The sequence below is a fragment of the Hippichthys cyanospilos genome, chromosome 9 (genome assembly GCF_059441005.1).
Source record: "Hippichthys cyanospilos isolate Australia breed blue-spotted pipefish chromosome 9, RoL_Hcya_1.0, whole genome shotgun sequence".
Taxonomy (NCBI): Eukaryota; Metazoa; Chordata; class Actinopteri; order Syngnathiformes; family Syngnathidae; genus Hippichthys; species Hippichthys cyanospilos.
Genome location: NC_142377.1, coordinates 9056508 through 9082207, shown reverse-complemented (window position 1 = coordinate 9082207; position 25700 = coordinate 9056508). Strand labels below are relative to the sequence as shown.

General features: G+C 38.6%; 3 protein-coding genes across 3 annotated transcripts in view; 1 reads left to right on the top strand and 2 right to left on the bottom strand.

The window, feature by feature from the left end:
• Positions 1-3580, top strand: part of pdzrn3b (PDZ domain containing RING finger 3b) — an 83351-nt gene extending 79771 nt beyond the window's left edge. Inside the window, exon 10 of the mRNA XM_088424312.1 lies at positions 348-3580. Within this exon, the coding sequence (XP_088280438.1) occupies positions 348-1832 (1485 nt within the window). The 3' untranslated portion in view covers positions 1833-3580. The remainder of the gene's footprint in view (positions 1-347) is intronic.
• A 3538-nt stretch (positions 3581-7118) lies between these two features.
• LOC148418741 (serine/threonine-protein phosphatase 4 regulatory subunit 2-B-like) lies at positions 7119-12841 on the bottom strand. Its single transcript, XM_088424483.1, has 9 exons — positions 12716-12841; positions 11435-11516; positions 11184-11354; positions 10465-10558; positions 10352-10389; positions 10193-10267; positions 9643-9789; positions 9270-9556; positions 7119-8378 (listed from the first exon to the last, which is right to left on the bottom strand). The coding sequence occupies exons 1-9, from the start codon at positions 12747-12749 to the stop codon at positions 8038-8040; spliced, it is 1269 nt and encodes a 422-aa protein (XP_088280609.1). The 5' UTR covers positions 12750-12841; the 3' UTR covers positions 7119-8037.
• A 1156-nt stretch (positions 12842-13997) lies between these two features.
• gxylt2 (glucoside xylosyltransferase 2) lies at positions 13998-25367 on the bottom strand. The gene is made up of 7 exons (XM_088424655.1): positions 24964-25367; positions 21552-21738; positions 20713-20844; positions 19183-19434; positions 18785-18908; positions 18309-18481; positions 13998-16867 (listed from the first exon to the last, which is right to left on the bottom strand). The coding sequence occupies exons 1-7, from the start codon at positions 25233-25235 to the stop codon at positions 16691-16693; spliced, it is 1317 nt and encodes a 438-aa protein (XP_088280781.1). The 5' UTR covers positions 25236-25367; the 3' UTR covers positions 13998-16690.
• Between the last annotated feature and the right edge of the window lie 333 nt (positions 25368-25700).

Below are 25700 nucleotides of genomic sequence, written 5' to 3'. Positions count from 1 at the left end.
CGTTACTCATTTCTGTTGAGTCGAAAAGAGTAACCCACATTGGGTTTGTTTGTTTTTTGCTTATCTTATTCAGTTGTGGACCCACACTCCAAAAATTGTTGGGTTAAAAACAACCCAAATTGAGTTAGAGAGAGACTGGGTCTAAATAAGTAACCCATTTCTATTTGTTCTATGGATTGATCGTATGACCAAGGAAAAAAATGAGCTTACACCAAATTGGGATGTTTGGTGAAAAAAAACAAAAACAAAATTGGGTCGTTTTGTATAGGTATTAATTGTACACGAAAAAATATTTAATTAAATTAAAACTAGAAAAAAAATCATACCTTTTTGCTTTTTTTTAACAGAAGAAGCATGAGGAAGATGGCGGCACCACTGACACCGCGACGCTTCTGTCCAACCACCACGAAAAAGACAGCGGAGTCGGCCGTACCGACGAGAGCACCCGTAACGACGAGAGTTCCGAGCAGGAGAACATGGCCGACGACCACACGACGGCGTCCAACACGCTTAGCAGCTGCAGAAAACTGACCTACAGCCAGGACACCCTGGGCAGCGCAGACCTGCCTTTCAGCAGCGAGTCGTTCATCTCCGCCGACTACGCTGACGCCGACTTTCTCGGTATCCCCGCCCATGAATGCGAGCGCTTCAGAGAACTCCTGGAGCTCAAGTGCCAAATGCGGAATGGCGGGCTTCAGAGCTTGTACAGCCAAGGGGGCGGAGCCGAAGGCCAAGACCAGGAGGTCGTGGACAAAGAGCTGGAGCTTCTCAACGAGGAGTTGCGCAACATCGAGCTGGAGTGCCTGAACATCGTCCGCGCCCACAAGATGCAGCAACTTCGGGAGCAATGTCGCGAATCCTGGATGCTCCACAACAGCGGCTTCCGTAACTACAATACGAGCATAGACGCCCGTCGCCACGAGCTCTCGGACATTACGGAGATGCCGGAGAAGTCCGACAAAGACAGTTCCAGCGCCTACAACACCGGCGAGAGCTGCCGAAGTACCCCTCTCACGTTGGAGCTGTCTCCGGATAACTCTCTGCGTCGTGGGCCGGAGAACCAAGCCGGGCCGTCGGGGTCTACCGGAAGGGTGCTCAAATCTCTCCAAGAGGTTTGTGGCCCCGGCAAGGGCAAAGCTCTTTCAAAAGATTCGGATTCCCTGGCACTGGAGAACAAGGAGAGGAAAGTAGGAGATTCCGGCAAAGCCGCCAGGAGCTTGGCTCAGCCCCGGTCACCTTACAAGCACGCGCACATACCCGCCCACGCCCAGCACTACCAGAGTTACATGCAGCTGATCCAGCAAAAATCCGCGGTGGAGTACGCCCAAAGCCAGATGAGCCTGGTCAGTCTGTGTCGGGACCCCGTCGGCGAACTGGGCCACAAGATGGAGTGGAAGGTTAAAGTCCGCAGCGACGGTACCCGCTACATCACGAAGCGGCCCATCCGGGACAAGCTGCTCCGGGAGCGCGCCCTGCGCATCCACGAGGAGCGCAGCGGCATGACCACGGACGACGACGCCATCAGCGAGCTGAAGATGGGCCGTTACTGGAGCAAGGAAGAGAGGAAGCAGCACGCCGTGCGCTCCAAGGAGCAGCGGCAACGGCGCCAGTTCATGAAGCAAAGCCGAGCCGAATGCCTGAAGGAGCAGCTCAGCCCCGAGGACAAAAAGGAGCCCAACATCATTGAACTCAGCAACAAAAAGATGATGAAAAAGAGAAATAAGAAAATATTTGACAACTGGATGACCATCCAGGAACTGCTGACCCACGGTACCAAGTCACCGGATGGCACCAAGATCTACACCTCGCTTTTGTCTGTTACTACAGTCTGAGCGTCGCTCCCCATTCGAGCGGAGGACGCTCGACTGTAAATAGGACGCTGCCGGTTGGCGTGGACAATTCTGCTTCGTTCCATGTGGCAAACCGTTGTACATAGAAAGAGGCTTTTATGGAGAGTTTTCACAAGTTTTGTTCGATGACTGATTGGCTAGGTTTTAGTGGTGCGATGGATCGGAAACCTCACGGTTCAGATCGGTATCAATAATCAAAAGATAGTGATAATTCAGCTAAGTTTAAATACATTTGTTTTGAAAAACAATATCTAATTCTTTATTTTGCTTTTGCTTCCCAAGATTTAAACTAGCATTCAAATATAGCCCTACCGGATTTTCCGTACCAGAAGGGGCAGTCCTTTCCTCAAAAATCGACGATGCGCCCTGAGTCCAAAAATCTGCAAACAGATTTTGGTAAGTTCTGCGCTCGACTATCGGATCATTTCTCGCTGACACAGGGACAGATTACGAACAGCATGCATACTATTTGCGATAAATGAATCAGAGAACATTACGGAATACTATCAGTATGTACACTGCCGGCGATTAACCAATCAGAGAACATCGCATAAAACATGGACTACTTATGCTAGCAGTGATAAACCAATCATAGGACGCTACGTATTATGTAAAGTGCGTAATCTGGGAGTGATGAACCATAGAGACCATTATGCACATTTTGTTATTGTTTTGATTTTTTTCGTTTTTTTTGCCGACGTTACGTTTGAGCGTTGCACTTTTAATGTGGCGCTCCGTGTATGGGTTAAGAGCCGAAATAGACCCCATAATTGAAACCACGCCTAACTATACGGTGCACCGTATCGTACGGAAAATATGGTATCTTTGCGGTCTCAACTTTTAACATTTTTAGTCCCCTCGCACAAGGAAATAACTATAACTTCAAATGATCAAGAATGTATGAACTTCAAATCATGTGGCGCTCTGGTGGGTGCGTTCACTGACCTAAGTTTGCCAACCATGTATACATAAATATAGGTATGATCGTGCACCTTTGCAATCAGTGAATCATATCGATATCAAGTTTGACAGATTGTGGTCCAGATCTTGTCAATTCCGTCTTTTTCTCACCAATATATTTGAACATATTTTCCCCGTATGGCTCAAAGACGATCCGTTGCACCACTACTAAATTTGGTTAGCTGGACTGGAGGAAACCTTAACCAAATTAATACTTTTTCTACCTTTATGCTTGCTCTTTTGAATAATCTAGGAAGCATACTTCTTATCGGATGTATGAAACGCGCCATACATAAACAGCCAGCATTTACATTATGTTACGATATGTTGTTCTTACTATGCTGTATATCGTTTATCAGTATTCTTTGGCGTTGCTTACTCTTGAATGGAAACAAATGTTTTTGGTTTTCCTGCAAAGTATAAAACAATCCTTTTTAAAAGGCCATTTGTAAATAAAAAGAAAAACAACAGATGTTTGTGGAAAATGGATGTTTTAAATGTCTATAATGGTGCTGATTTCCCAAAGTTTTCACCATCAGTGACATACCGCCTGTGACGTCATTTAGAGATCGTCATAACGCTTATCGTGCCTGTGTTTAGAAAAAGACGTTTTATATATTATTGACTGTTTAGCCACATGTTATCGCCACTTTTGCTTTCTTAGGCCTTTATGTACTAAAGTCAATAACAGCTTGGTAAATCCCTAGTTAGCCACAAAATTTGACATCCTGTAAAATGACAGAAATAAATTATTGTTTTATACATCATGAGCTCATTTGGTTGGATTTTTTTTTTCAGTCGTCAAAAGCTGGTCAGAATTAGAAAAAGAATATCTGGGCTTAGCCTGGTGGCTTGCCGGGCTTTATTACATGTATATGTTATGTATAATCTTATTTAATTTCATTGTTTTATGACTAAAGGCTTCTTTATGTGGAACCTCAATCCCATATGAGTATTTAATTAGCAGCTCTGTGCCTCATTAGTGACAACAACGACACCGGTTACTTCATTACCCTTCAAACAACCAATTTAATGAGTGATCTAAGATTTTGTCATTTGGTTAAACTGCAGTTTTGAGTGCACACTCATTAATATTTAATGATTTTGCTAAATTGCTGGCTATATAACATCGTATGTGTTCCACTCAGTTAAATTATAACGCGACGCCACCATGAATTATCATTTCCTCGCAGCTTCCTTGAAACAACGATGCAAAAAAGCATTTCTGGGACTTTGTATTATCACATAATTGCGTCCTGTTTTTTTTTTTTTTTTGAATGGTCAAGGCGTTCGGTAGATAAATTAATGACATGTCTCTGTGTGAAATTGCTTACGTTTTTCAGTCAGGTTATGTATGCTAACATTTTTCTCAGTCATGCAACGTACAGTATGCTAACATTTTTCTTCCTCATGCTACGTCTGCTAATGTTTTCCTTAGTCACACTACATCTGCTAACGTTTTCGTTAGCGATACAATTTCTGCTCACGTAACATTTTTTTGGTGGGAAAATGTTAGCAGACATAGCTCGACTAAAAACGGTAGGACACATGCATGGCTTGTTAACATTCTTTGAATGATACCCAATATAATATCAGATCTTGCTCATCAAGGCATGATTTTGTTTTCATTTTATTATTTTCAATATGTTACATAAGTGTTTGTTGTGAAATCAAAACCTAAAAAAAAAAATAATTATAAAAATGTAATTCACATTTAAAGTTATAATGTGTAAACTCTTGTGTTATATAGTGCACAAAATTTTTTATAAAAAACAAAACACTAAATTTTAATAACATGCAAAAAATTATTTAAATCATGTGTATTATAGCTAATTGCATTACATAGGTCATAGGTTAGCTGCATGTTTCGCCGCCATCTTTCCACTACGAATAACCCTAAGGAGAATTTCACAAATGTAGTGAAGTGTTAGTAGAGTTGCTAACGTGTGGTCTCGAAGACATGGCAGGGCTTCGAAATCATTGCGTTCTATTCGGTCACCACAAGATGGCAGTAAATTATACACACTGGCTCTTCAAGTTATCTGGATTTGTTTGTCAATGGAAATTACAAGACAATCTTTACGACAATATTTTTTTGTGCTATTAGTCTTACAGGTAGGGATTTTAGGGTTGCAAGTAGTACTTATTTTATAGTAAATTAATTGTCAGGGGGCTGAGTTCCAAATCACTTTTAGTTTGGTTTTTTTTCGTAGAGAAATGAGGAGCCAGAAAAGGCCCTTAGCAATTTATTTATAATTAAAACGCAACAGTAACAGTAAGTAGCAGGTCCAGGTTCGAATTCTTTCTCTCAGTTGCGGCCACACAATCTATTATGATCATCATAAAGCACAGTCGGGGTAATTGCACCTTTAGTAGCCTCATGCTCACACTTTTTTACGAGCCGGTGCAAAGACCAGATCATATCTCTCCTAATGGGCTTTAAAAGCATCAGGCTGTTCTAAACAAGGCCCTTCAGTGCCATTACATTGAGTGCTGGGGGGGAAAGGGGGGGTCATCATGGGCCGCCACTGGCACCATGCTGAGTTAAATGAATTATTGGACTTTTATTAGTGTGTGGTCAACCTTAAAGAAATACCACTATTTATTTATCCACTGGTAATATTTTATTTAATTCCTTTATTCTATTCTATGACTAGTTTGGGTATGGGTCAATTCAAGTTATTAGTAATGTTTAGTGTAGTTACTATACTAAATTGTAAATTCAAGAAATTACAATGATTTTACCAAGCAATGAAAATAAACGATAATAGGACAACTGATATTTTGTTTCTGACGACTAGGAACCACACTCGTCAAATCCCAACCTGCTGACTGTGATTTATGGATTCATTTTTTTTGTTTGATTGATTGAGCATAAACACAATGGCCATCAAAATAAACACACGCAGAAAAAAACATTACATCATGAGTGATTGATTTTAACATAGAAATGCAAAATTCATCAAAATAAACAAAAGCAGGAAAAAATCATTACATATTAGACTGATGGATTTAACGTATGAACACAAATTCCAACTAGATTAACAAAATCAGAAGAAAAAATAGTAGCTAATAGTGTCGTAAATTCATGTTTGAGTTGGAAAAAGTACAAAACATAACTAGTCCCCCTTCCTTATTTACAATATTTTTCTTTATAAATCCAGTAAATTAGTATGTAAATGATGCATATAGTATAATAATCCAAACTAAAGAAATGTTGGCTATAAATGACTAATGAAGGAAAATGTACAGATTTTGTGCAATTCTTTAATATATCTTTGCAGCATAATATTTTGTTACCTCTTTTTAAACATCTGAAGTGAAGATAAATGTTGATTTAAAAAAAAGTTTTGAGCCAGGGGACTGCTGACAGAAATGGATGGAAGTGAAAGAGAACGTGATGTGTTTGTGCTTTTTCAGGATTTTCAATGAAGCGTGTTTTTCGGAGGCGCATTGAACGTCACAATACTCTCAACCAGAGCCAGCACGCTGGCTGGCGTGGAAATTACACAGCGCCCTCTATTGGAAGATACGGGAAATTGACTGCATTATCAACTTAGTGAGAAAAAGGAAATGAAAGAAAAAGGACTACTGGAGTTGTAGGATGGGTTTCGTTTCAGGTAAAAATGTAGTCCAAAAATGTATTTGGGGTCAAGCTGTTTTTAATATACCCCTGACCTGTACTGGTATCCATGGAGAAAGAAAGGAAAATAATTCTTCACTGTATTGGACACATTATTGGCCTTTATGCTGTGTATCTGAATTTTTGCGAGACGGTCTTACAAGGTTTCTAATCGTAGAGTTTGTTTATGGAAGCAATACCAATTTGGCCAGAAAAGCAAAAAATAGTCTGTATAACATTATATAACAGTGCAATCATTCATGTCTTATTTATGTATTATTTCAATTATTTCTTCCATGTATCATGTCTTTCTAGTCATGTTTATTGTTTTAGTATAAATACATGTATTTTTTTCATGTATTTTTGTTATATTATGTAAGATTAATGGATAATTTAATGACTGCGTGAGAAAAGTATTAATTTTCTCATTTCTCCCAAAATACTTATTTCAAACGTTTGTAGGAGGTAGGGGAAAAATATAGCAGAAAAAAAGAAAAGTGATGCGTTTAGATATGATCGAGCACTTTGTTATTAAAATACAGTGCATTATTTAATACTACTCCAAAAACTTATGTTGAACATCAATACAAATTACAACTTTTAAATAATTTATACTCCTTCACTGCTTCTGTGCATAATTCCTCGAAGCTAAACGGGAAAAAATGATACACATTACACAATAAATATAAGTTGGAGCAACACATAAAAATGTTAACATTTATTGCTGTTTCCGAATACCCCATTTGAAAGCAAACGCATTCAGAGTATACACAGAAATTATACAATTATATATGGTTTCACAAAGGCAGTGAACACATACCGTATTACAATCTACAAAAATCTACTTTACAGAAATTTTAAATCCTAAATATCAAAAAGGTACAGCTGCAAAAAGAGGTGGAGAACTGCAACCGGCGACTGCTGGGAAATCAGTCGGCGAAACCACTGTGACATCACCATACAAAGAAAAGCCGACGTCATCTTTGTACTTACGGCTGGTTTTGGAAACTACGACTGGCAGACGGGGAGAAAAAAACCCAACAAAACCTCCAAAACGAAGCAACGGGACTGAAATGATCGTATAAATAACAGGTGACTTTCTGCGAGGACGCTACGGGAATGAAGAATGTGCGAGTGGTAGTGTATCATGCGGTCATGGCACACGCGAGGATGGAGACGTGAATTAAAGAAGAAAAAACAAAAAAAAACATGTTGCCTTCAGCCGGGTGGTCAAACTAGATTGTGATGGTGGCGGGGGGATTTGAGATCAGGTTAATGCGCAACTCCGGGAAGGAAAAAGACAAACGTGCAATATGTGACTCCCCTTGTCTTGTGTTTGCACCCACAGCATACCAATCCCGTCTTAAATGGAATGAGCGGCATAGGAAAGAAAAAAAACAAAACGATACAGCCCACCCAAAAAATCTCCAAGGCCGCAGAAAGCAACGTTTTAGCAAAAGACCAACAGCATATTCCAGTTTAAAAACAAAACAGAAAAAAAAATGATTAGTTTGCTCACATCAATGCCAGGTAGCCATTTTGGAGGAGCGTCCAAAAAGCGGACGAGGTGTTTGTGTATGAGGTGAAATTCTTGGGCTTTTCAGTCTAGTCCTGCTCCATGGGCTCGTCGGCGCTCGCCACGTCCGCGTTGGCACTTTCCATGTCGCCGTCATTCGTACTACTGGATGGAGCGGGGGAGACGTCTGGGCAATCCGCTTGGGCGCTCTCCTCCATGCTGCTACTGCTGCTGCTGCTGCTAACTGGGTCGCTGGGATTCTCCTCTGGTTCTGCACTGGTTTCCGGGCTTCTGGCGAGGCGGGCCCGATGTTCCGCCTGATCCGCGTGAGCGGCGCGTTGCCGCGAGCCGCACGGCCCCTCCCTTTCAGCCTCCGCGTCGTCCGGGCTGGAGTCCGGACACGCTTGAGACTGAGTGCTGCTCGTTGGCTCTGGGGTGGAGTGGGACAGTGGGTGGCAAAAAGAACAAATCATATAAAACTCAACAAAAGAAAAGCATACAACGTCGCGAAAAGGATTCACAATAATTTAGCAATGTGATGCTGCATGTTATAAGTCATTTGCTCTTAATTTGAAAAGAAAATAGTTCTCGCTGCAGCATTATTAAATCTGATGTTAGATTTGCTGAGATGTGCAGTAAGGTACGTCCATATGGACAATTACTTTTACAATTACGATTTTTTTTCTCTTATCTGATGATACAAAATAGATAGATTGAAGATTGCTAATTATTTACATTTTCCATTAACCTTACAAGAGATTCTGGTGACCCTGGGAACACGGCACCTTTTGTTTTTGTTTAAAATCAAAACGAGAAATTATAACATTTCTGTTGATTTGAAATTTTGGGAGCCTATTTACAGTGGAAAACTATCAGGAGTTAATGTTTAATTTTATATTCATCTTTAAGGCATGTTAATAACCCTGGAATATTTCACAGTTCTTTTTTCTATTTTGATGCAAATATTTTCCCTTTACGTGAAAATATGTTATGAGCTTTCTGCCAAACAATAATCAATGCAGTATCATCTCAGAAAAAAAAAAAGATATGTATTGGTCTATTTGAAGAAATAACACGTGTGCGTGCAACTGTCCATAAAAACAAAGAGAATTTAAGGTCAGCGATCCACATCTCTGAATATTCTGTAGTCACAGAAAATATTTGTGAAAAACCATGCGCGTTTCCCAAGCATGTTTTTTAAAAAGCATAGAAATGTTTTGTACTTCCAATAAAGGCAACCTCCGATATCGGTCACCGTTTGTGTTTTTCTAGAATAAGCTCCAAATTGTTTCAAGCAGCATCCGAAAAATCAAAGCCAAACCTTGATCTTCAACTGCTGGCGCACTGCAAGAGGCTTCCTTGAAGCCCACTTTCTCGTCTTCCTCCTGGACCATGGCTTCTGCTTCTTTGGAGAGGCAAGTGGCATTTAAAGGCTTTGGCGTTTCCGCTTCCTGCTCTTCTTCTTCATCCTCTTCATCATCCTCCTCTTCCTCCTCGCCAAATTTGAGTCTCTTCACCTCCTGCTGCTCCGACTCCATGTCTTCTTCCGAGTCGGGGTGCTTGTTCTTCAGCGAACTCCCCAGGTGATCTCCCGAGGCTGACACCTCACTAAAACAAAAGGTTAAGACGCTCGTGTGGCTTTATTCCTTTCAAGCAAAGGCGCGAGAAGGTTACTGCACACAGTCTTGACATACCTTCCGGAAAAATCTTTAACACTTTCTTGGTCTGTTTTGAGGTCTTTGCTTTCCGTGCTGTCGGGCAGGCCGTTAGCTGCAAGGGAATTGGCTAGAGTTAACTTTGGTCGGTTGAGTGGCCGCGGAGTTCCGGGACCGTTCACTTTTCTGAAAAATAGCAAAAGGACAACGAGTACATAATTAGAATACGTTAAAACAATCGTAACTACAGAAGCGTTCCCTCGCTTATCACGGGGCTTAGGTTACCAAAAACACCCGTAGTAATTGAAAGCAGCAAAGTAGAGGATTTTCCCGTTATTTTTGCTTTTTCTTAAGTTTGGTACGAGAATCATACATGAAACCTATTTGTTTAGTCTGGTCCGGCCTAGGAGGAAAAAACAAAGTAACCGTGCAAGAGATCCGTTTGGTAAATCTGGCGGCGTGGTTAGCACGTCGGCCTCACGGCTCAGAGTTGAAGCTACGGTCATAAATGAAAATCCGCGATAGTGAAGCCGCAGTAATCGAACCGCAATGTAGCGAGGGAACACTGCAGAACCGAGCTAAGCCCAACCTCTCCGTGAAGGAAGAAGTGTTTCCGGGAAGCATTACGCCATTCATTCTACTGACAGCACTGCATCCGTTTTTTCTGCAAGCAAGAGGGCAACATTAAAGTCACATCAAAGTTAGCTTTCAGAACATTTATATGATCTATTTTGAGGACAATTCTTACTCTGATGCTGGATGAATGCAGCTCACCACCATTACGTTCTACATGAAATATTCAATAAGTCAAATCTGTTTAACAGTTAAGAAGCAAAGATGATTTGCATGCTTATCACTGACCTTCTCCACACCTCGAAGGAATTTATCGGTTCCTGTGTAATTCTTCTTGGGTTCGGTGAGTAACTCACACAAGCGCTGTATAGTGAAGGGAATTCTAAAAGAAGGAAAACAGCAGATGACAACCTTCCACTGCCTGCTCAATTGAAAGGTACCCTTCAGGTCTTAAAATATTTATTTACTCGTATGGGGTGATATATTTCTTTTTTCGTGTGTGTTCCGTGCGTGATGTATTTCGATAAATTTTGGGTTCTTGTTTTCTTTGCAGATTTATATTATTTTGTTTGAAGCTTGACAGCATCCAAAGGAAGTTGGACGTCTGAACCATACAGGAACATGACCAGCTTCTCACAAATCCCAAGCATGTCTTCTTCCAATGGTTCTCCACCATCTGAAACTTGGGCAACGGATCTCCGAATGTTGTGACAAGCTGTAGGGTCAGCCCTCCGGTCATTTTTGTGGGGTTTCATATTTCAAACAACGGAATCGATATGAAACGAAAACACTGATGTAGTTCCCATGCATCATAAAACACATACCCTCCAAAAAAAGGGAAAAATATTACAACATATAAATAAGGTATATTAAGGAAGTATTTAACCTTGCTGATTTTAAAATTTTCCATTTTTAAAATGACAAATTAATTGCATTAATTCGATTTATTGGCCAACCTTAGCTGATTGGCCCCAAAATCTGAAAAGAGCAACTAAAAGGCTACCTACCCATTGTACCCCTCAACAATCTTCAGGATTCTCTCTTTCATATCTTCAAATGGAATTGACTCCACGTTTGGATTGGCGGGACCTCTTTGCTCAGGAGCAGAGGCTCTGAAATCATCCATGACTTTTTCTAATTTAAAAAGAAAGTAGCTCTTAAACTGGGACCATTGGACCCTAAAGGAAACATGGGAAAAGTAGCATTAGACTTGTGACAAAGCATAATGACCACAGGGTGGATTTTAATGTTCCTTTACATGGTTTCTCCAGTCTTGGCGATGTGACATAAAAACTGCTCCAATATGGGACATGGCTCTCTCTTTGTTTTCTTCTCAAAGTCTGGGGGAGGACAGGGACAAGAAAATAAATTAGTGTAGAACAAAGGAGGCTATTTGAGGCCCGCTGTCCATTTTTAAGTGGCTTGCCAAAATTTTAGAACTCATATTTGCTCATAAATGTGTGGTATACGTTTGTTTTATACTTGCTGAAGCAATGAGTACTGCAAGCCTAAGTAAACTAAGCAAGCCAGACTTTGTCTCTAACTGCAGTTAAACAAATCTACAGACGAGAGTGACAGCCCAGATGTGCAATTTCATTCGTATGGTATTGTGTAAACGTTTCGTAATATCGCTGCAAAAGATGAGCTATTAATGTATCATATTGGTGCTGTGTTGGATTGGCTGTCCATTATTGGTTATTAGGGTACATTAGTTGAATTAGGTCACCGGTCCCAACTACCTCCCACTGAGAGGTTGATCTTGCAGCAAAGAAAAAGAAAAACAAAAAAACAGAAATGGTTCCCATCACTAGAAGAAATAATACAAAATAGCATTAAATACAAGCATACATATTTTTAATAGGTTGGGTGCAATGCAAGTTAAGATCAATACAGTTTCTACGTGTGGATAGGCTTCAGGAGGCCTCATTAACCCATCACTATGTATCATTGATCCCATTGTTTATTTTATGAGTAAAACGATCATGATTTACAATATAGGGGTTACAACAACTGTAAGATCCAGTCTTTTGAACGACTCTGAAAGGTTCTTTTAATGATCCAAAAGCCCCATCACTTAATGCGTTATGCAGACAGCATCCCCCTTTTTAAAGAACGTATTTATAACTGTTTAAAAGTCCAACTGCAATTGCTTCCTTAAATGATAGCAATACTGTAGTAAGTTAATGAATGATATCATGCAAGCTAGCTTGCTAGCTTCAAGTTAAATTCTCCAACAGCGCAGCCGGCAAACGACATAATTGAATAACTTCATCTCGGCTTTTTTTTTAATGTAATTAAGCGAACAAGTCTGGGCCTACCGGGAAAAAAAAACGTTCCAGTTGACGAGTGAAAGGTAAGAGAATATTTCAGTGAAGCATTTCCGCAGAACAGCTTCAAATGTTAGCTAGTGACGAGCAGCAGCTAGCCAACGACGTTAGCTTATGAGCCCCAATCACTTTGTCGTTCGGGAATTCGAACGCCACACGGACGGGAAAGTAGCAGTGACTATTTGGAACATTTTTAAGTCAACTGAACAAACCTCTGAGCGCCTCTTGAAGCGAGTCAATTTCCATCACGCCGTTGCCCTCTGTCAGTCCGGTGGATGTGATAGGCAGACTGGCAGCGGGCTGCTAGTGCTAAGCTAACAGCTAGCAAGGCGGAGGAGGGAGGGAGGGAGGGAGGGAGGGAGTCGATGAATATGGCGCCGTGACGTCACTGCCTGAAACTACTGTAAAAGTCACTCAGACTAAAATAAAATAAGGGATAAAAGAATTCAGCTTTGTTCATGTACAAAAAAATCTAAAAGTTATTTAAGTAAAATATTTTTTTAAAAAGATATAGATTTGAGCGGTTCATTTATTTTGGTATTGTCCGTCTGTAAATTTATTATGGCAGAAATTATGTGATTTTGTTTACTATACTTTTGAAAAGGATGTCAGGGTTGCCTGGAAAATTGTTTTCTTTGGCTTTGTTGAAAATAATACAGAAAATTCTGTTTATTTATTACATGTATTAATGTTGTGAAAAAAACACTTTAATTACTCCAAATTTATTGGAAGGAAACCACGTTTTAATGTGTTTTGTAAGGAGGTTAAACACCTCATTATTTTAATTAGATATTCAGACAATAAAAGGCTAAAAAAAACAATAGAGATTCATGAAAATTAAACGCATTTACATAAGTTTTTGTACCCCTAGCATAGTTATTAATTTATTTACTTAGTTATTTTTTTGTCTCCTCCTTTTTATTTTATATTGGATTTATTGTCTCTGCATTATTTTTTGAGGTGTTCTACTTATGTTTGTTTGTTGTTCAGTTGTTGTTTTATACATTTTGTACTTTGTATTGAAATTGGTACAATAAATGGGGGGAAAAAAGGCACTCAGACCAAAATAAATTAATAACAACAAAAACAGTGATAAATGAGGCAGTTATGCTAATGTACAAAAAGAAAATCGATCTCAAATTGTGAAATAGTCCTATTATCGAGAAAGTTGCCCCTGAGTCTGTCTATCTAGCTTTTTTGAACCCTGTAGAGTCAACCAAAGGTTCAATAGTTTAATTGATGACCAGGATGAGTTGTAGCTCTGTGTTATAGATTCGTTGTGTACTATTATGCATGCCTGTACCTATATTTGTTGCCACATGTGGAAAAGCTATTTTAAATAATTTCTTAACCTGCTTGAATAAAGGAATGAATGAAAAGAAAAATTATTCTAAATATACAAAGCATTCCCAGCCCAACTACAATATTATGTACAGTATATATATTGTAGTAGCCATTTTTAAAATCCAATAAATCACATAATCGAGGCTCACATCATTTCATTGTTTTATTCCAAAACACATTTTGACTGTCCAACCATCATCAGGTTCTACTTTGAATGATTAAATGTATTGTACAGGTTCTTATCAGACTACAATGAAATCGAAAGTACAGTTCAACAAAGAAAGCGAAAGATAACCTTTTCAAGGACAAATATGTGAAATTATTATTTTTTTTTATAGTAAACATGAGAGAACATTCATATGGCATATCCATTGGCTTCAGATCTTTCAAACTTTTGGTTTTGGTCCATTTGTAGCATCTGGCTATCCAGTTGTGAAGAGAAACATATTAATCAAAGTGCATTTTAATACTCCGCATGTAACATAAAACTCTTTACCTCTATTTGTGCTAGAGGTTAATAGAAGGGTTAAGATAGTATCACCAACCACAGGAATGCAGCTTATTTCCCGGCCTTGGGTAATTTGATACCAGGCAGCGCTGAAAATATACATTGTATTTTCAGAAAGTTCTGTTTTATGTACATTTTCTGTATTTTATTTTGAGAAATTGCTTTTCATCCATGTCATTTTTTTTATGTTGGAACGTGACGACTGCCTCCAACTCGACAAATAAAGGACTCGCAACTGCATTGAGAAAACAAATGATCGAGGGGATTTTTGACGTTTCAAACAGTAGAGATGAGCCGAGACGTTAATTCCTTTTGCTAACCGTAGAAAAATATTTTTATGAGCATTCCTTGCTAACCACAACAAACGTTCAAGCTGGGGAGGAATGGATCTGCTACCTTTATGTGAACAAGCTCATTGAAAAAGGCAGAATGTCCTTAAATGGGCAATAAAACACCCAAAAAACCTTGTTTACATTTCCAGCATCTTATACTTGTGATTTCTTTTCCAGTGATAGCATCAAAATATAAAATTACGAAATATAAAGTGGTGTAACAGACCTTTATCTAATAATGTACCCGCTATGAAATATATATTTTTTCAGCCAGCAAAATTTCGAAAACACAATGCTGTGCCATCCATGTCATAAAAACTTTGAAACAAAATTTGTTGTAATATTTTTAGGCATATTTGTCTTCTTTTAATTGTGTCGCTAATGACAATCAACATTTATAGAAAACTTAAAAAAATAAAAGGATACAATCTGCTGAAAATGACACGTTTTGGCAACAGGTTGTGTCAAATTCCAATCAATTTGCTCTTAATTTGAAAAGAAAAAACTACTGTTCCTGTCATGAAACCAAACAGCGTTATATCACATTTGTTGATACCTGCAGAAGCCCAGTTAAAATCAAACAAACCCTCTGAAGTGCCTTCATGTATTCCAAGGGGTACTCGTACCCCCATTTGCGTAATAAACATGAGCTGTTGTTTCACAGTATAACTTCTGTATTTTCTGTCCTCCCAATCTGTAGAAAATGATTCTATGAAACCAAGACATATGAATTGCAGAGACCACTGCTGGAGGTGAAATGTGAACAAGTGACAAGGTAAAATGATAACATTGGCTCAATTTTCAAGATACGTGTAAAAATATTCACAGTCGAGGCTTCACTACATAGCAGTAAAACCTTCCACTTTCAAAAGTTGCTGATGAATGGGGTTTTCATCAAGCTAATGCGGAGAAAAATAACATTTTACCCAGCAGTCAGGTATAATTATTGAGATACATTTATGCAAAATATTGTTGTTGCCGCGTATAACAATATCTGTTCAACATCACTGACATGTACGGAAGAGGATTAGGGCCAGCGGAGGAAAAAAAAACAAAAAACAGTTGCAAGGATTCTCACTTTTATCTCCGAATTTTGATTTTATCCCCACAGTTCTCACCGCAAAGGTGAACCCTGTCTATTGTCATAATTCTCGGTTTAAAGTCAGAATTCCAACTAATCTCAAAATAGAAGAATAATAAAACGATCAGAATTTTTACTTTTTCACTTGAATTTTTACTCTCAGAATTCTCTGTCAAAATTCATACTGAGAAGAAACAAAAAGTCAGAATTGTCACTTCGATGGACTTGATAAATACTGAGATTAAAGACTGATTTTAAAGGGAGTATTCTGGGAATAAAGTCAGAATAGGTCATTTTCACTGTGAAGTCATAAATTCTGACTTTAAAGTCAGAACTCTGAGGAATTCTGAGGAATCAGGATTTTCACTTTTACATCACTATTATGACAATATTCTAATCTCACTTGAAAGTCAGAAATCTCACTTCCTTTTTTATATTTATAAAAGAAAAAACAAAAAAAATCAACTTTCAACAACTGTTAATTATTTTTACAGTTTATTTGAGTTACAGCTTAGTCTAAAACAGAAAAAAAATAACCGAGTGCATCAAAGTGCCTGAAATTAAAAAAAAAAGATAAATCATTATTTTATTGCAAATATGCTTCACACAATGAAAACAAAGCTTTTTTCCTGAGTCTTAAAAATAAAAAGTCTTGCATTAAAGTCAAAATAGGAATTCTGAGAATAAAGTCAGATTTTTGAGACGAAAGTCAGAATCCTGCAAACATTTTTTCCCTTCACTGACTCTAATCCTATTCCGTCCCGAAGACGTGACTAGCGAACATGACAACATCACAAAGTGACAACATTACAACGATCACAACCATCCGTGGATGATTACTGTTCATATCAACTATTTAGGAAAGATCATTCCATTGGCAAGTTCACTCCAAGGGAGACCTGCAAGTCCACTGCACCGACATTCAGTTATGAGGCCTGATATGTCGGATTACGTTCTCCTCAAACACTTTCCTCATGGTTTTTTCTATCTGCTTGAGGAACACTTGTGGTATCCGACCACATAAGGTGTTGACTGTGTCCAAGAATTTGGCCTGGATGGGATAGAAGAGCGACTGGAACATGTTGTCCTCAAAGGGAAACTGCAACGACATCGTTGTGTTACTTGTCATCGACAAAGCTGTTTCACTTCATTCATACCGCAAAATAAATATGTTATTTACAGATCCCATCAGCATAATGGGATTGGTATTCCAATTATGCGCTTGCCAGACTTCCAAGTGTCTTATCTCAGCAGGGTAGAAAGACGTAACACTCTAATCACACAGATTTTTTTTTTATGATGGGGAAAAGTTGCCTCACAGTGTGGATCAAAGGAATTTAATTATCTCATTATGCATGCAATATTAAACTAAAGTAAGGTGTGAACATGTTGGACAATTTGAATCAAAAGAGACATTAGTTAACAAATCATAGTAGATAACAAGGTTGGAATATATTTTTTCAGGTTTGTGTATTATTATGAGGAGCAATTTTCTAACCTTTTTGTAGAATTTATCCCTGGGACCCTATGCAATGGATTTTATTTAAAAAAGTATTATATATTAGTGTTTAATGCATCAATGGTCTATTCCAGTGGTTCTCAACCTTTTTTCAGGGATGCACCCCCTGTGAAATCTTTTCAGCCAAGTACTACTTAACCACTGCAATGCATTTTTGGGTTAAAAAAAAAACAAAACAAAAAAAAAACATAAAACATGCTAACAATGTCTGATTTATTCAACTTTAGACCCTTTCAAACTATGTATTGACCCAAAAAAATAAAAAAAAACAATCGACCTAAAGTGTGTCATCTTTTGGATCATGGAAGAAATCTGTTGTCAAAAAGAAATAATTTAATAATTAATAAACATTTTTACACAAAAAACAATACAAAGTGTCGGACCTGTTCTTAAAAATAAATAAATATAAATAAATGTGTCCACAGAAAAATATATAAGGTGTCCTGTGTGGGGATTAGAGGTCTCTTCATAACTGGTCTATTGATCTGAATGAGTTTGGAATGTCCGAGCGCATTTGAATGTACCATACGCCTCGTCCTTACGTCAGCAGATATAGTAGACACAGCCATGTTGATCAATCGATCAATCGATCAATCGATCAATCAATCAATCAATCAATCAATCAATCAATCAATCAATCAATCAATGATTTCACGCCCTGAAACGTATAAATTGAACACACCCGTTGTAAAACTGTGACATCTTATTCATTAAAATGTTTGACGTGACCAGAATAAGAAGCTACTTTTTTTTCCCCTTTTTTTTAGGAAAAACTGTCACCTCATTAACACTTAACAAGGTGAAGATTACCCACTAAAAAGTTTAATTGCATCAACCACGTCCCAATTTCAATAAAACATATTACCCTTACAAATGGAGTGTTAATGGGACTGAATATTAAGATTCGATGCCAAGCTCGAATGGTATTACCATTTTTTTTTTTTTTTTTTTGGGTCATGTTTCTGCACTTTTTTGGGCACATTTGGGGTCTCAACTGTAAAACGTTCTCAAAGATACTTACATCTCGGATTCCATCATAAACTACTTTGAACGCCGGCTGCTTGTCATCATGATAAACTCCGCGGTTGCCGTGGAGGATGGACACACCATTCTCTTCAGCTATTTTGCAATTGCTTCCATACATGCAGTGATCGGGCCTGTAGTTCCACTGACAATCAAAAATGAACAGACACTCTGGGAAAGATAAAAAAAAAAAAAATATTGAATACTAATACAAAAATAATTTGGTGAATACATTATTTTTCCTGTACAATTAATATGTTTAAGAACACATTTTGCCACTTGCTGTCCACTGAAAATGACAGAACAGGTGCTGAAGGCACAGCCAATCACAGCTCAGCTTGTCACATGAACAACAGGTGATTTGCGATTGGCGATTTGCGATTTTTTTGTATGTCTGTCAGTGATAGGTCATATGAATAGGTCTCAAGTTCATAATAGGAAATAATGTACGAAATATATTGTGTGTGTGACTACCTGGGTTGTAGTGGAAGATAATATTGAGTAGGTCCTGATCGCCCCACGTGATGTGGTTCTTGTACTTCTGGTAAAGTGGGTGCAAAAGGTCCTCCCAGGATAAGCCACCGGCAATCATACCGTTCTGAAATATCAACACAGTCCGCTTAGAGCCAAGAGCGCCTTTTTTTTTTTTTTTTTTAACCACCAAACAAATCATCAAAGGAGTAGAGAATTTGCATTCCAGCTCCCAGTAGCAAATTGAAGAGCTGCTAAATTGAGTTCTGAGGCTGGTAATCACAAAGCTTCAGTCAGACCCACTCACACAGCTCTGAGCCAACCACTTCAGCTAAATAAAACATTAAGAATGCCCGAGTGCAAATCCAGCTCATTTAAGAGAGTAATATTTTTGATCCAACCTTAAACAATCTGCCGCGGATCCTTGTGAGATTCATCAGCACCACACCCGAGTTGACCCCCGAAATGCCGTAGAAGGGATGACGTGCGAAGCGGCTGTACCAGCCGATCTTGGGGATCTCGTGCTCCGGAGCCATGGCCGCTAGCTGGGTGCCGTTGAAGGACTTCAGCATCCTCCAGATGTCATCCATAGGTCGTAGGAAAAGCACATCCGTGTCCACGTACAGTAACGAGTCCACGTCCTTCAGGATGACCTGCGACACAGTTCAAGAAAAAAAAGAAAACATGATCATCGGCACGCAAAATACCGCGATTCCTTAAATATAAGACCCCCCTCCCAAAAAAAAAAAAAAAAAACTACAAATGTTAAGTTATAGATTGGTGATTGGTGTTAGGTGAGGTCGTTATGGCAATATTTTCAATAAAAGAAGCGAGCAGACTGAACCAACGTCCGAGTCCATCCTTGTTCACACGTGAAAATATTATTAAAATGAAGACGCAATGATGTATGGAGCTGAGTGCTCCCGCTAGCAAACATGGAAAGATGTTCCATTTGACCCGTTTATTAATTGCGGTCTTTTGGCATATACACACAATCATAAACTTGCTGCAACGCAGATGGAAATTTATGGCAGAAAGAACTCGAGCCACATTGCGAAGAAAAGGAAAAACAACTGCTTCGAGCGCATTCAACTTTACTGCACAGAGGCATTCACGAACTGCTCACAATGTGGGAATCTGAAAGACTCTTAACCCGCAACATATATATAACTTTTGGGTTTGGATACGTGAACATATGGAGACTTTACAAAGATGAGATTTATTTATTAAATCGAATTTATTACAATTGTGTGGCCTTTAACTTGTAAAAAGTAAAGGTAACTTTCACTGAAAGTTAATTAAAATCTTTGTTAATGTTAAATAGCAAACAGTTTTAGGTACACTTAGGTACACTTATTTTTTTTACAGATAATAGTCTTATTTATAGCCAGCACTATCACTGGGGGGGATGCAAAATGTTTTCTTTGTAAAAAAAAAAAAAATAAAAATGACAGAGAAACGCTGCTGTAGTGTAACGTGAGCTGAATGTGTTGCCTCCGTGAATATAACAAATCCCTTCCAAATCCCATTACATTCACGATAAGGCTTTCCTGATAAAGTGGATAACAGGCATACAGTATATTGACTCGTTTGTGGGAAGATAAAAACACTTATGGATTTGTCTGTCCTGCAATATATTCATTATGCCTGGTGATGTTATTTCAATGAACACCAGCTGAAAGGGAAAATCAATACACTGCACAGCTTTCCACTTGATGAAATGACTTTATCCAGCCCCATGAGACTCTTCATTTAAAAGAAAAATGAAAAAAAATGCAGACAAGACCTAAGTCATCAATAAGCACACAATACATTATTAGAGCAATGAGCTTGGGGAGAAAAAATAACATCAAAAGACCATTTAGTTATGATTATTTAAATCACATTAGGCAAGGAGTAATCAAAAGCAGAAATATGTGTTATAGCCTTACAGGAATAAAAAGCCTCTGAGCGGCGCAAGGCTTGAAGAGCTTCTTCCATTCGTCTGCGTTCCCCACCGAGAAGGTGATGGGGTACAGGTTGTACTTGAACTTGGCTGTGATAAATCCAGGCCACTGGCTAAACTGGAACAAATGCAACATGTTATTAAAAGTATGCATGCTTGCAGACTTTCATACGTTTTTGCAACAACATTAAGTGTCTGGTCAAAGCTTTAGTGTTTCAATTAATTTGATCTTAATTTGAAAATATATTGTCCTTGTCACAGCATTACAAAGACTAAAGGTTCTCAGGTTTTCAAACATGTGTAGTTAACGTTCTCAAACTCTAGCAAGTCCTACAAAAATGAAAGCACTGACTTGTCCAACGCATTTGAAAATGATCGAACGTTTTATGGGGAAAACTGGGTCAGCCCAGCAAGTCATTACATTTTAGAGAGAGTTTCACACCCTTTGCCACAATTAGTGTTAGGATAGAATCCTTTCTGGCTCCTTTCTAAAGGTGACTTTGAAGAGATGTGTAGTGCTGAAGCCCAGCAGGGTGTCAGATGATAGATTACACCCAAGTGTAGAGATAAAAGGCTTATGTGTTATTATTGAAGGCTCTGAAAGCGGAGTTAAAAATGCTCTGATCTTCATGTCATATATTACCAAGCGCGGCTGCAGAGCCTGTGGGCTAACAATAAAAAAAAAAAAAAAAAAAAAAAAAAAAATATATATATATATATATATATATATATATATATATATATATATATATATATATATATATATATATATATATATATATATATATATATATATATGAGTAATAGGTGTCTGATGCAGCCTACCCTTTCTTTAAACTGTGGGATCAAGAGGTCATCTGCAAAAATGTGAACCTTTATCTTCTTGAGGCTGAACAGGACAGCTGATTTGACTAGCGTTACGGTCTCTTCGAGACGACTTCCACATGTCACCATGGCCAAGTGCATGAATTCCTCCACTCGGGCACGCTTGGCCACAGCACGTCCCGTTTTGCTAAAAAGACACAAATAAATAAGAGCACTATTGCTTCTCTCCGATAGTTCACAAAATATCGACAGAACCTGAACACATGGCCGCTTGTTTCATGGCATAGTTTCGGACATCTGGAAGTTGTGAAAAAGCTCAGCAGATGAACAAAAGGAATGAATTCAACGCCTGCTGTGGCGCAAGCATGAAACTTGGGTCTGACTCAAGTCAGTTTTGCCAAATGTTTCACAACAGGCACTCCTGAAAATAAGTTAAGGGTCATTTTTGAAATAAAATTTTTGAAATGAAATTCTTGAAAAGTAAACATTTCTGATTTTCTGCAACGTATTTAGCAACAATAGGTAATCAACTACAGTGGACCCCTGCTATACGAAATTAATCCATTCCGGCGTTGGGATCGTAAGGCGACATCATCGTATGGCGGGCAATAGAAACCTATGCTAATTAGCTAATGCGTATTAAACCCCAAGTAAGAACATCAAAATTTTATATACATATTAAAAATTGGTAACAAAATAGTATAGTGAGTGCTACTTATACATAACACACGTATGCAATTAAATAACATCATAAATAAAAAAAAATATATCAAGATTTTATTTACCTTTGAGTGACGTGACCAGCATCTTAGTGTATAATTTTTTTTTTAGATTCACGACAGATTTAGATTCATTTTTCATAATTTACTGGCAATGGGCAGAATCTTCATACCTACAAAGGTTTTTCAGGAGACCTTAAAAAATTGGTTCAAAAAAGTTTGTTCAACCATTAGCATTAGCTTGTGAAAGTTAGCAAGCCATTTTTAACAGTGTGAAAATAACACAAGTGTGGACTGACCAATAATGATATTTCTCAATTTTTATGGTCATGATAAAAGGATATTTCTATTTTAAAGTTTATTCCTGAGCTCACCTGGCCTTGAACTTGGACATTATGGTCTCCAACTTGACTTGGACTCAATTGGACTTGAACACAGCCCAAGTCTTTGGTTAATTACAATTGAACCTTATCTTAAGACTGCAGTCGGGTCTTCAACCCCAATTGTCACAATAAAAAAAAAGGGTTTTGCGTTACTGAGTCCTAATCGTAAACCAAGGGACACTTATAAATCCCCGTAATCATTTTTACACAAAAACAAAACTGTCTTGATTTATGAAACTGGCCGTTTAATATCTAAAGACTCCCTAAAAAGAGCGAGCATTCTTATTGGCAAAAAGATGCACAGGGGATTTGAAATTGGTTGATTTGTTTCTTTGACCGTTTCATTAACGAGACTGTGTGATTGATGACTAGAGACATGAAATATATTGAGCCTGGCTGGACAGCTGGATCTCCACTTTGTATTTTTAGCCAAAGGAAGCAGTCAAGCGGAAATGATAGGACTTGCAAAAACAGGGATGTTTGTCGATTTGAGCAGATTGCCAGGAAACAGGCCCGTTTACTTCTGAAGATGAAATTGAAATCAATGTGAAAAACACCTGCGAGACTGAAAATAATCAACACATTTCGGTCGTTATGACCGTGAAGTCAAATAAATTTGAAGTATGATCATCACACATTTTGAAATCAGAGGCCATTAAAAACTGTTAAAAAGGGAGATAAATAACAGGAAAAAAAATGTAAAAGTTGAAGACAACTTGAAAATTTACAATTTTTGCCAGAAGCTCTAAGTCATAATTAGCATGTTGCGGGCCACACAAATCTGACTGAAAAAAGACTTTTGTAAGTGGGGAACCCCTTAAAGGAATAAAAAGAGAGGGTGCAAAGAGACTTTTCAGAGTTCAGTAGAATTGTACTTGTGCAGTCCTTCTCCGTTCTCCTCATGCATGAGAAAGAAAAAAAAAATGCCTTTTCTCCTTCATCGTGTAATGTTCCTCACAAATGTCTAACAGGTGAACCTGACATTGCTACACACAAACGCGGATCCAGAGAATTCGGCAAATCTCCACTTTGCCCGTAGTTTTTGAAACCTTCGGTTTAAAAAAAAAAAAAAAATCGGACAAACCAAAGACATGTACCACCCGTTTGCAAGACTATGTCTGAGTGAGGATTTCAAACACAGGTTTAAATGCTCCAATTCCATGTTCCGTGTGTATCCCTCAACCAGAGAAGTAATTTGCGTGTTTTACAAACCTGTTCACATTTTTTCACCCCGCGGCATGAAACGACACCTCCTACACCCCATTTCCCTTATCAGTGGTGAGCACACGTGGAGGAGTGTGGTTTCTAGGCGGACACAAAGGTCCTTCCTCAGTGAAACGCCATGATGGCTTTTATCTCAGCGGCGGCGTCTCCAACCTGCAGTCTGACTTTGGAGGAGAGGTTAGGGTTTTTGAGTTGCCTATAGCTGCTATATGTACGATACGGGGTACGGTATAATTCAATGACTCCGCTCATGAACTGCTCAAATCGACAAATTCTGCATCTCGGTGTGATTACCTCTATTTCAAATAATCGTCGATGACAAAACAGTACATTCACTTGCAGAGTGTTTTTTTTGAATGAGCAGCAACTCAACGTGTACAGAGGCTTTTGTCATGCAAACATGTGGGAAACATTGCCCCCTGGTGATAAGATGATAAAATGTTTGATTTGACATGGAGGTAGCCGGCTTTTTAAATGTTAATGATGCAGAGGATCAGCTTAATTAATCGTGGCGGCCAATATTGTGATCACGATTAAAATTTGACTGATTGGGCAGCCTACGTCAATACCTTGACATAAAAAAAACTGGAGGAATTTGAGTATAAAAATTCATTTTCAGTCTTCATTGCATTGCATATTTGTGTATTCACAAATTTAAATCCCTCATTAAAACTTACTTCTTCTCAATTGCTTTTAATATACCTTGAAAGCCGACATCTCTGCAGGGCTGTCTTATCTGTGTTTTACCTTGTTTTCTTTGTATTTACGTTTCTATTTGCACTTTGGTTGACGACTGTCTTTTCAAAAGTGCTTTGTAAGTAAAATGTGACCTTACTTGATTCACGAAAGCTCAACGGCACGTGCGTAAAAATAAATCGCGGGCCGCTTCAAATGTATGGTGGACCGCACATGGCCCCCGGGCCATAGTTTGGATAACTTGCAGTCAAGCGATCAGGGTTGTTACAGTTCAGAATTGTTGTGTATATTTAGAGGAACATGCACAAACCGGCTGATGTTTTGTTTTTTTTCCTTTTCTTTGCAAACATGGAAGGAATGATCTTTCGGAGAAAGGAAATCTGATCCCACCTCTTTGCATTGCCTCCTCGTTTCGTCACTTTGCTGATTTTTCGTCCTTTTGGAACATCCCCCGCAGGCATCCAAACCACGGTTGGAGTTTTCCTCGCCAACTTGGAACCAAATTCGCCATCGCGCTTGAACAACGAAGAGTTCCTGCCCTCCTCCTCCAGCGCATTTTTTTTCGGCAGCGGATCGTCCGCGACATTGCCTCCCCAAAAGTAGAAAAGTAAGAAAACTCCAAAACACAAGGCAATCGCAACTACTTTGCAGTGGATCCGCATGGCGAGAACGACTTGTTCCCACACGGGAGTCTCTTCATATTGCTTGCGGTTGAGGAAAAATCGTTGACATTTTACCGCGTATCCCGGATTGCAATTTGCTTCTTCAGCTCATGATGATGATGGAGAGCAGAGGGAGGACTTTCTCACAGCCCATTGTGGGCTACGCGGCGGGGGCGTGGTCTTTCCAGTTTTACCGTAAACTATGCAGTACAATGACCCTTTTTTGTTTCAATATAAGGATATTGTTTTCCTTTACAACTTTCACTTTTTTCACATTTATAATTACTTTTCCTTTGGAGCGGCGGGTATATCACCTGTGCTGAAACAATCATTCTTAAAATCCTACTTTCAATAAAATATGAATTACTCAGAACGCTAACACTAATTCTGTACATTACACTAATGTCAAGGCAATCCAATAAAATTGTAATAAAAGCAATTAAATAAGTGTGGGCAAAGTCGTGG